General features: G+C 40.0%; 1 protein-coding gene across 2 annotated transcripts; it reads left to right on the top strand.

Moving 5' to 3' along the window:
• The first annotated feature begins 34 nt into the window (after positions 1-34).
• On the top strand, positions 35-11,774 carry SF3B6 (splicing factor 3b subunit 6). 2 transcript variants are annotated; one of them, XM_037813334.1, is made up of 5 exons: positions 35-274; positions 5,830-5,948; positions 10,059-10,197; positions 10,365-10,450; positions 11,346-11,774. In XM_037813334.1, the coding sequence occupies exons 1-5, from the start codon at positions 245-247 to the stop codon at positions 11,428-11,430; spliced, it is 459 nt and encodes a 152-aa protein (XP_037669262.1). In that variant the 5' UTR covers positions 35-244; the 3' UTR covers positions 11,431-11,774. The 2 variants fall into 2 exon arrangements, with proteins under 2 accessions (XP_037669262.1, XP_037669263.1); XM_037813335.1 differs by having other exon boundaries at positions 42-274; positions 10,365-11,774.
• Positions 11,775-11,781: the final 7 nt, after the last annotated feature.

The following is an 11,781-nucleotide window of genomic DNA, read 5'->3' as shown; positions in this document are numbered from 1 at the left end:
TCGTGCTCTCGCCTTTCCAGTTCCGGTCTCGGGCTCGCTTTGCGTTGGGAGTCTTTCTGCTAGGCCCTCTACGTCGTACGGCTGGCGTGAAACGACCCACGGCGTTATAACAGCTTCCGGCGGAGCCTGGTTGTTGAAGGCTTGTGTATGACTCGGCGTTGCGCTTGAAGCTGAACGAGCTGAGCCCCGGGGGCATCCTGAGGAATTTCGGCATCTGCTGCGGTAACTTCATCAGCTCGCCAAGATGGCGATGCAAGCTGCCAAGAGGGCGAATGTGAGTAGCCGGGCCTTCTGCAGAGGAGGGGGAGGACTTGGCTGCTTGACTTAGCAGCGTGTATCTGAGAACTCTTGCTCCTTCTCCGTCCCCAGGGTGGGAAATCCCAGAGTCAGGTGGGATTTCTTCCCGGCCCTGACCTCAGGGATTGTGTTCCTTGAGCCACACTTCAGCTCCCCATCCCTGTTGAGTGTTCCTTCGGTCTCTATCCTGGTGTCAGTGACATTGTTAGCCCCACAGTCTTTGTTGCTTGACCCGCACCTCGAACCTGGCCGCCTCGGCCTTAAAGTTGATAGCACAGATAAGTCTCCAGTAAATAACTTGATGGTTCACAGGTAACTCAAGCGTCGGATTCTCCTTCCACTAGTTTTCATGTAAATAGGGAGTAGAGAAATTGGGCGATTGTTGTCTTCTTTTTTTTTTACAGTTGGTGATATAAGGTCATTCCCGCTGTATGCCAATGGGATGATTCCGTTGAGGGGAGAAACAGATGATATGGGGAGAAAAATGGGTTAATGTTAGGAGTGAAGTTTTTGAGTGGATGAATGTAGATTGATAGGTTTAGTGATAATGCATACAAGGTACTTACCATTTGGTCATATCTGTTTTCTCCAAGAAGGAAGGCCTGGGGTGGGTAGAGAAAGGAGTACAGCCAGTTCAGGTGTTGGACAGAGTGGTTATGGTAAAGTTTGAGGAAAGGAGAGAAAGTATGGTTTAGTGCCTTGTAGAGAGCGAATTTACTAGAAAAGTATATTAGGATTGTTTGGTAGTACTGATCATCCATTTGAACTTATCCGTGAGTCATGACAGCTAAAACTTTATTGTACATATTTGTTTACCATTTGTCACCGCTACTAGTCTGAGAGCAGGGCCTAAGTTGGTATCTTATCCATTTATACAACATTTGGATACTTACCAGCTTAATAAATAGTTATCGGGCAAATTAATGTCCATTACATAAATGAGTATGTTATTTAGAAGCACATTAGTGAGATCTGGACTGAAGATCCATATCTAAGAGTCATCAATTTACTGTGGAGAATATGTATGTGGTTAAAGAGACCACTCAAAGAGATTGTAAAGAGTCAGGGGGAGTCTATGAAGGATCCCAAAAAGAAGTTTAAAGATAAAGCCCTGAGAAGCATGTATGAATGGCAGAGAAGACTGAGAACAAATAGCCAGTGAGGAGGAAGCCAAAGAAATAAGAATGTTTTGGGAAGGGACTAGTTAGCAATGTAAGAAGACTCAGAGAGAGGTTAAGTAGGATGAGAATTGAGCATCACAATTAAGAGGACTTGGTGAGTAAAAACAGTCTCAGTAGAGTGCTGAGGTGAAAGCCAGATTGTAGAAGGCCGACAGTGTTACTGTGGCAAAGAATATGAGGTATTAAGTATAGACTTCCTCTTTGCAGACATTTGATTGGGAGGGTGGGGTGAACTGGGCTGGCAGGATAGGATAAGTAGGGAGCTGATAAGTTTAGGGAAGGCAGAAACCTTGTGTGTTTTTTTTTTCTTCGTGGTGTATTACTAATACCTAGCCTAGTATATACATAAAGAAGGCTCTCAGTAAATATTGGTTTTGAATGAATGAGGAGGAATGTAGATAAGTATTTAATTTTGTTTAAAGATTGGTAGACTGTGAGGACCTGCTTAAGTGAGGAAGACAAGACTCAGGAAACTACTACCCTGGTGTGCCGGTTTGAATGTATTATGTACCCCAGAAAAATCCATATTCTTTGATGGAATCTTGTGGGGCAGACATATTAGTGGGGATTAAGTTGGAACGTTTGGATTAGGTTGTTTGCATGAAAATGTGCCCCACCCAACTGTAGGTGATAACTCTGATGAGATATTTCCATGGAGGCATGGCCCCACCCATTCAGGGTGGGCCTTGATCAATGGAGCCATATGAACAAGCTGATAAACAAAAGGAACTCAGTGCAACTGAGAGTGACATTTTGAAGAGGAGCTACAGCCAAGAGGGACACTTGGAAGAAAGCACAGGATCTGCAGATGAGAGACAGTTTGAAGATGGCCGTTGAAAGCAGACTCTTGCTCTGGAGAAGCTGAGAGAGGACAAATATCCCAAGTGCAACTAAGAGTGACATTTTTGAGGAATTGCACCCTAGAGAGGAACGTCCTGGGAGAAAGCCATTTTGAAACCGGAACTTTGGAGCAGGCACCAGCCATGTGCCTTCCCAGCTAACAGAGGTTTTCGGGATGCCATTGGCCATCATCCAGTGAAGGTACCCGATTGCTGATGTGTTACCTTGGACATTTTATGGCCTTAAGACTGTAACTCTGTAACCAAATAAACCCCCTTTATAAAAGCCAATCCAATTCTGGTATTTTGCTTTCCGGCAGCATTAGCAAACCTGAACACCTGGTCAAGATGGTAGAGTGAGGTGCTTCAGGGCTCTACCCGCCCCTCCCCACAGAAGCTTTGAACAACCAGCAAGAACTACAGAAACACCTTTCTGAAACCTCTGGAAAACAGTTAAAGAATTGCAGTAACAGGGCGAGTGCTGAATCAAAAAAAAAGACTACTTAAAAGCTGGAGGATCTCCTGGCACCCTGGCTGACCCCTTCCTACCTCCTCACCAGCTTGGCATGGAGTTGGCCCACTCTCCCTGTGTGGATCCCTGAACTTGGTTCTGGAGGGAGCAGAGTAACCCTCATGCATATACTGGGAGCATGTATGTTGGGGCCAGTCTGTCTGGTGGTGGCCTGATGGACTCACTGTCCCAGACCTTGCCCTGTGTGTAGAAGGAAGCTCATGGAACTGTGTGGGAGTGCATTGAAGTCATGCTGCCTGAGGCAAGAGATTGCCAGACGTGTGTTGTAGTGCCTGGGACTGTGAAGAAACTTCTTCTTTCCTAGGGAAGAAGCAACACTCTTACCCTTGTAAATGGAATTTCTAGGGCCACCCATGCATACCCATCATGTGTGCTGGTGCATACAAATAACGTGCATATCCATCGTGTGTATACCCATCATGTGCAGAAAGGAGCCAGGCTTTGGCATGGAGCTATTCTTCTGACTCTTTGTATGGATAAGCTCTGAAGGAGAACACTTGCACAAATCAATCTGCAAAGACTGGGAAAGGTGTTTTCTTTTTTTCCTTCTTTTTTTTTTTTAGCTCCTGATATTCAAAGAAAACTGTCATATACTAGCTGGATACAAGCTTAAGGAACAGATGGTGCAGAGTCTAAATGCCAGTGATAACACATTAAAACATCAAAATGTTCAGGTTTCAACAAAGACTACAAAACATACAAAGAAGCAGGAAATGATTAGAAACCATCAAGGAGGAAAATTAAAACTGGGGCATTCCAGAAAAAGTCTTTTGAAAAATGACCCTAAATATGCTCAAAAAGCGAAAGGAAAACGTGAACAAAGAACTAAAGGAAATTGGGAAAATGATAGATGAACACAAAGAGAACATCACTAGAGAGATGGAAATGATGAAGAAGAACCAAACAGAGCTGAAGACCACAGTAACAGAAATTAAAAATTCCCTGGAGGGGTTCCACAGTTGGTTGGAGCTGGCTGAACAAAGAATCAATGAATTTGAAGATAAGACAATTGACATTACCTGTTCTGAGGTGCAGAAAGAGGAAAGAATGAAGAAAAGTGAACAGAGCCTGAGGAATCAGTGGGATACCATCAAGCATACCAATATACATAATTATGGGAGTCCCAGGAAGAGAAGAGAGAAAGGGGTAGAGGGAATATTCAAAGAAATAATGTTGAAAGCTTCCCAAATTTAACAAAAGGTATGAACATCCCAAATGCTCAATGAACTCCAAACAGGATAAACCCAAATAGACCCACACCATAGTATTGACTCCCAAAGAATCCTGAAAGCTACAAGAGAGAAGCGACGTTTCACATACAAGTGAGCCTCAATGAGATTAAGTGCTGATTTCTCATCAGCAACCATAGAGGCAAGAAGGCAGTGGGATGACATTTAAAATGCTGAGAGCAAAACTTGTCAACCAAGAATTCTGTATCTGACAAAATTCCTTTTCAAAAATGAGGGAGGAATTAAGACATTCCCAGGTAAACAAAAACTGAGGCACTTTGTCACCAATAGACCAGCCCTACAAAAGGTGCTAAAGAGAGTTCTTCAGGTTGAAAGAAAAGGACACTAGAGAATTGACCAAAGCCATATGTGGAAATAAAGATCTCCAATGAGGGTAATGACATAGATAGATAGAAATGTCAATACTGTTGTATTTTTTATTTGTAATCCATTTTTTTCTTCCTACCGGATCTAAAAGGTAAATGCATAGGATGTAATGATAAATCAGTGGTTTTGGACTAGTAATATATAAATATGGAATTTGTGACAAGAACCACATAAAGGTCAGGGGACAGGGGTATAGAAACATAGTTTATGTATGCTATTGAAATTATTAAGTTGGTGTCAAAGAAAACAAGATTGTTACCTATTTAAAGTGTTAAATTGAAGCCCCATGGTAACCACAAAGAAATTATCAGAGAATATGCAAACTCATAGGAACAGAAAGTAGACTGCAGGTTACCAGAGATGAGGTCAGGGACATTGGGGAGTTAATGCACAGTGAGTGTAGGGTTTCTGTTTGGGGTGAAGGGAAAGTTTTAGTAATGGAAGGTGGTAAGGGTTCTGCAGCATTGTGAATGTGATTTATCCCACTGAATGGTGTACTTGGGAAGGGTTGGGGTGGGAAATTTTATAGTTTATGAATGTTTCCACAGTTTCAGAAAAGAGAGAGGAACTAAAGAGATATTGTCAGTTAAATGCAGTACCCAAACTGGATGGAATCTAAGAATGGAGGAGAAACGGCTCAAAAGAACATTATTGGGGCATAATAAGAAAAAAATTGGAATATAGATTGTAAGCTTTATAGCAATGTTAAATTTCTTGAACTTGATAACTCTACTTAAGGTAATTACATAAGTGAATGTCCTGGTTCGTGGGAAATGTATTATGTGTTTAAGGAGCATGATGTGTGCTTTCAAATGTTCAGAAAATGGATGGATGGATAGATAGTTGATAGATACAAAGGTGGCAAAGTGTTAAAATTGGTAGATCTGGGTATCTAGGGGGCGGGAGTATGTTAGAGTTCTCCATATGGGGTTTGTATTATTTTTGCAACTGTCCTGTAATTTTGAAATTATTTCAAATTAAAAAGTTTTTTAAAAAAATAAAAACCCAGTGTTGAGAGAAAGGCTGTAAATTCAAGAGACAGATCATTGATACAAGTTTCTGAGACAATCAGAGAAGGGTAAACAGTGGGAATTTTATTGTGCAGCAAACAGGAACTGTTCCCTTTTTTTCCCACACATGGTCTGAGGCATTGAGTACTTTGAAATAAAGTTAATAGTCTTGCTTCACACCAGTGTCCAGTTGCTTTCCTGAAGAGCCTGCCATTTTTGGTAACATCAGATTATTGTTTTTATTCATGGGTTTTTGCTATTACTACTATTTATTTACTATTGTTAAAGAAGTTTTTGGAAAATGGTAGCACTCATACCCCTAATTATAACAAGAATTCGTATTTCTCATTTTAGATTCGCCTTCCACCTGAAGTAAATCGGATTTTGTATATAAGAAATTTGCCATACAAAATCACAGCTGAAGAAATGTATGATATATTTGGGAAATATGGACCTATTCGTCAAATCAGAGTGTGAGTCTTATTGATGTCTTAAATTTAAAGAAAATGATTCTTTCAAGTTCATCTTTCAATTGAAGATTTACAACCACAAGAGAAAATATCTAATTAGAACAAGAATTCATGTTTTAATTTCATGTAAAGGTTGGCATTCATATCTTCAAATGATATCTCTTGAACATCTGCTGAATGCAATGCAGTGTAATAGGTGCTTTTATTTGCTTTGACAACACTGCAGCCCTGTGCAGAGGTGATATTGTGTCTTTTTTAGAGGTGAGCCTGCCAAAGCCCAGAGAGTAAGAGGCTCTTTCTAGCCTCACACAGCTGGTTAGTGATAAAGATCTTCTGATTGTCTTGACTCTATACTGTCTAACTGATATGAAAGGGTCAGTTTCTGAGAAGTCCATATGAAGGGTTTCTCAGGTTTGCATTTTTAGCTGGAATATCTTTCTTAATACCCTTTTTTTTTTTTTTTTTTTTTTAACGACCTGAGAGCTCCTTCCTGGCTTTTAGAATCCTGTGAGATCTTGAGGACTTTCCTTTTGAGTGATCACTGTCCTTCTGGAAAGTACACTAAAAGCTGGAAATCTATTTAATCATTGGTACTCAGAGGAGTATGAAATGAAATGTTACATATCAGCTGTCCTCGATAGGAGGGCTGACTACTTTGAACATCTGATAAAAGCTTTGGACCCTCTCCCCAGAAAAATGCACACCTTTTTAAAAAATTGTCATAAAATACACATAATGTGAATTTTAGTGACATTTAGTACATTTACGATGTTGGGCAGTCATCACCACCATTCTGGTTCCAGAATATTTTCGTCACCCCAAAAGGAAACCCCATAATCATTAATCCATTTCTCCTTTCACTGGCCCCTGGTACATTCAGCATTTTGTGTATGATTTCAGGGGATACATGGACTCGATGTTAAGCCTTGTTCTGGACATACAAAGAATAGTATACATCAGATCCCCTGATTTGGGGATCAAGAAACAAGATTATACTTCAGGCCCTGTTACTAGCCACCCACATGAACCTAGACAAGTTTCCTAACTCTTGGTTTTCTGTTTTCTCACATGCCAAATAATCTGGATGTACAGTGTCTTTCAGCTTTCAATGCAGATGCACCATAATAAATGTACTGGGTTGATTGTATAACCTGGGTTCAGATACTAACTGGGCACTTGCTCGTAGTGTGAAGCTAATCTATAGGAGCTTCACTTTTCTATGAAGTACAGTCTTCCTGACCTACGCATCTTTAAAGAATTTTCGTGAGGATCAAATTAAGTAGCGCCCATGCAAGCACTTTGTCAACAAGTGTTTCCTTCCCAGTGTGCATCAGCCATCCTTTCTTGGTGCTCCTGTAGCATCTTCTGTGCACATGACTTATGAAGCAACATGTGGTTTTGCTGTTGTCCATGGACTCACTTGTGTGTCCTGTCAGTCTTGAGCTCTCAGGGCAGGTACCATAAATTCTTTTAGCTTTGTGTTTACAGTACTTGTGTCTGAGACATGATAAGAGATGCTTATATCAGTGAAGTCAGAGAAAATTTAGGGACACCAGGTTGAAAGGCTAAGTAATAAAGTGGTGTCGTTTTTGGAAGAGGTCTTTGTACTTGCTGGTCCCTCTATCTGGAGTAGTTTTCCCCCAGCTCCTCTCCTATCAGGCTCCTTCTCATTCCTCAGGTCAGCTTTAGGGTCACCTTTTCAGAGAGGTTTTCTCTGACCACTCTAGCAGTAGCCTTTCCTCCCACGATTCTCTGACACAGCTCCCTACTTCCTTTTTACTATTTCTCATGATCCATAATTATTTTTTATATCTACTTATTTAATTAATGTCTTTTTCCCAGGCAAATGTAAGCTAGAAGGAAGGGCTGATGCTTGTATTTTTCACTATTGTATATCCAGTGCCTGTCACATAAAAGAAACACAATCTATATTTGAATAAATTAATAAAAGGTCAGGGTGCAGGAACTTTTGAGTCCAAATTATACCCTGAGAAAGCTGTTTTTCTGTTCCTTAGCCATGACCATGCTTTATTGTGTATCTGGCACCTCCCTCTAGGGTGTCCAGCCTTCCCATTTTGCCCAGTACTGGAGAGTGTTCAGAGTTATGGGACTTTGAAAGGTAGCACCTGGACCGTCCCTGCCAGGACTGCCTTGCAGGTAGTAGACTTACTTAGTGTTGGCCCAGGGCCTAATACATGGCAGTACCAAGTACATGTGTGTAAAAGTCCACATTATATTGCCTTTCTCAGGATATGAGGTTGAGAATTAGGGGCTAAGATACTAGAAGTGGAGAGTCTGTAAAATGGGGTTAGTGCCTGTCCCTTATCAACTTCCTGAGAAGATTTAAGAGGAAGAAAAAGTAGCTTTTGTTTTTGTTTTTTAGCCTCCTAGAGAAAGGCTATATGAGAGAACTGATAGGAGAAAGATCTCTACCTTTAAAATGCTTACTAGCACTTGATGTGTGCATTTCATTGTGGAAGTGAAATGAAGTCTAAGACCCTCTTTGCCCTTGAGGAACTTAAAATCTCCTTAGTGACAGTATAACTATGTGAAATATAAAATAATTCAAGTATTAAATGAGTTACGCAAAAGTGATCAAAGGAAAGTAGGTAAATAATTATGATAAGTAATTTAGGCAATGTTGCTTTTGTTTTGAAGCATTTTATGTTTTTATTTCAAAGGAAAAATTAGGTAAAATTTTTTGGGGAAACTTTGAGGCAGTGTTTTTTCCCTCGCACAGTCCCCAACTTTTCATACATAATACATTCTCGAAAATGATTAAAAGTCAAAAATCTGAAAGTTGATAGACTCTTTCCAGAGTGTGAAGACTGCAGTAAAACCCCTGTATCATGTCCATGCAGCCTGACAGCGTGAGAACATTGCTTAAATGCCAGCGCCCTGTCCTTGTCCCATCCCCTTTTATAGGAAGCATGAGCTCTGATCATGGCTTGGCCTGTGGTCTTGTCCTAGATCAAGTCTAGCCAGGTGCCTTCTCTTCCCTTGGGCCCACTGCCCTTCCTTATCCCTGCTGGGGACCATGGCAGATGGTGTCAGCCCAGTCTTGAACTGGGTAGCTCTAACAGAGGGAAAGAAGGGGGGCGTCTTTATTTCACTGGAGCCGAGTGGGACCTCTGTCCAGTGTCCCCGCAAACTAGCACATGGCCATTCTGCTGCCTGCAGTTGAGTCTCCTGCTGCTCCTCACACTTCCTCACCCCCTTTCGTGGCCATAAATGATGGTTGATGAATCTTAATAAAACATGGTACAGGAACGTTCTTTTCCTACATTGGTGGAGATTGTCTTGTCTCTAAGAATTGAAACTATAATTAATTAGAATGAAAGAGAAAATAGAAATCTTTAGAAACAAGGGACTAGTTTCCAGTCAGTAGTGTGGTAAATAATTACCTAAGTATTGGTTCTACTGCATAAATACACAGAGGAAAACCTCATTCTAAATACTGCTAACTAATAAGAGCCGTCACTCTTTCTTAACCAACCGAAGTACTGTACTTTGAGTTTAAGACTGAAAATTGGTTTTTAGTATGAGAAACAGGAAAGACTGCAACAGGGAACATGAAAACTGTGACAGAGTTTCAAGCTGGTTCTTTGCCTGCAGCCAGTGCTTCAGTAGCTGTGTTCTTAGTATTCCTGATATAACTGAGAGTTTAATCTGTAGATACTTTACTTAAAATAAGCACAAAATAAAAATTCTCTAATTCAAGAAATGACAGTCTCATTCAGCGTATCTATCCATAATATTTAATTTCTGTTTCAGGTCTATCTCAAAATACTTAAATGAAACTTAATTTCTGTTTACTGTCTTTACTCTGCTAATTTTGATTTTCTGGTTAGTGGTTTAAAAGACAGTTCTGTTATTCAGCTATCAGTGCTCAAGTAAATGTGTATTTTATTTTATTTTATTTTATTTTTATTTTTTATTTATTTTATTTTTTCTTTTTAAAGCCTGCAGGACCCAGTATTCCCGGGTGGTCTCCTATCCAAGTATTAACCAGGCCCGACCCTGCTTAACTTCCAAGATCAGACAAGATTGGGCATGTTCAGGGTATGGCCGTAGACTAAATGTGTATTTTAATTGTCTGATTTAACTCTGCAGAGGGAACACACCTGAAACTAGAGGAACAGCTTATGTGGTCTACGAAGACATCTTTGATGCCAAGAATGCCTGTGATCACCTATCAGGATTCAATGTTTGTAACAGATACCTCGTGGTTTTGTACTATAATGCCAACAGAGTAAGTATAGCCAAGGCTCTTCTCACATGGCGAACCCAGTTAAGAATCAGTGTCGAACTGTACCTGATGGGAAATGTATACCAGCAGTTTTTTTGTTCATGTTATTGGTGAAATTCATTTGGCTATAGATCGGTAACCGTTAACTTTGGTGCTTACCACATTTTCAGGCATTTCAGAAGATGGACACAAAAAAGAAGGAGGAACAGCTGAAGCTTCTCAAGGAGAAGTACGGCATCAACACAGATCCACCAAAGTAAACATTGTTTTCTGCACTTTTCATTTTGAACTGAAACCCATAAGTGTCCGCCACCACCTTTTCTTTCTTTCTTTCTTTCTTCTTAAAATTAATACTGAATATTGTGATATCTTATTTGTGATTTAAAATGACCTGCTTGGGAATTTTATACATGTTAGAATATATTATGTTAATAAACCTACAGCTTTTTGTAAACACTTCAATGTTTTCTTTTAAACTTGCCCCTCCTGTTTGATACCAGATTAAAAAAAAAAACAGTTGAACCATGTCAAGAATTGTTTGGTGGGAGGTGGTCCTTGAGACTGAGCCTCCTGAGAGCAGGGACCTTTCCATATTTTTATGCCTCCAGTGTCCAATCCAGTGCCGAGCCGTCAAAGGAACTTGTTATAGAGTTATTTTATTGAATGTCTGTTAACAGCTCATAACAGCTCCATGAAATAGGTATCTCCATTTTGCAGATGAGGAAGCCGAATGGTTGAATGAGTAAAGTACTCACATAAAATGCTGCTGTAACAGCAACCAGTTCTTAGTTACTCGTATACATTTGCATAGTACTTGCTTTACAGTAACACAGCACTCTTGTAAATATGGATACCCTTGTCCTTAGAACAGAGGTCTTGTGCTGGAAGTGGCCATTCAGATGACAGCACATTATTAGAAATCTGAGCTCATGCTGCTTGGGTGGTTATGTTGGTTGCTGCATGTCCAAGATTGTGTTTCTGTAGCCATTCCCTTCAGCTGTGAGGCGTCCGTGTATAGTATGTCTTTGCCATAAATAAAATACTTAATGCCCATTCTTACAAGCTCCTGTGGCATGGTAGTAATAGGGTTAGAACCACATTCATCACAGCTGCCAGCTTGAAGGTAATCAGCTACAACTTTCTTTTTATAGTTCAAGCAGGGACCAAATGGAAGATGGACTAATTATTTTGTGTACAGCTGTAACCCGAAAGAAATTTGAAGAGTACATGCGCTGAATCATTTAAATGGACAATGAGCATCTGTTCTACCTTTGAGTTTGCTTAGCTTTTAAATCTATCATAACTTTAAGAACACCATGCTATTTTGTATTATTGTACTGTTTTCTCAAAGCCAACTATTGAAAATGAAGAAATGATTGTTTTATTTCTTATGTCTGAAAGTTTTTTGAAAGCACTATAAGAAAATAGAAAGATTCATTTCTAGAAAGGATGGGCAGATGAGAAAGGGGCCACAGCTATAATTTTCTTTCATGTGAGTACTTTTGTGAATTCTTTATAAATTTTTGTAATGTATGGTATTCCTTGAGGTGTTTACAAAAATAAAATAATTTCCTGAAAGACTTTTTG

The sequence above is a fragment of the Choloepus didactylus genome, chromosome 20 (genome assembly GCF_015220235.1).
Source record: "Choloepus didactylus isolate mChoDid1 chromosome 20, mChoDid1.pri, whole genome shotgun sequence".
Lineage (NCBI taxonomy): Eukaryota > Metazoa > Chordata > Mammalia > Pilosa > Megalonychidae > Choloepus > Choloepus didactylus.
The sequence above is the reverse complement of the archived record's forward strand: the minus strand, read 5'-3'. Positions and strand labels throughout refer to the sequence as shown.

What these genes read in the sequence shown, in the direction of transcription:
- SF3B6 (XM_037813334.1), top strand. Translation starts at nt 245, where the DNA reads ATGGCGATGCAAGCTGCCAAGAGGGCGAAT. An exon ending in CCTATTCGTCAAATCAGAGT is followed by an intron (nt 5,949 to 10,058) that starts GTGAGTCTTATT and finishes TTAACTCTGCAG; the next exon opens with AGGGAACACACCTGAAACTA. An exon ending in ATCAACACAGATCCACCAAA is followed by an intron (nt 10,451 to 11,345) that starts GTAAACATTGTT and finishes TTCTTTTTATAG; the next exon opens with TTCAAGCAGGGACCAAATGG.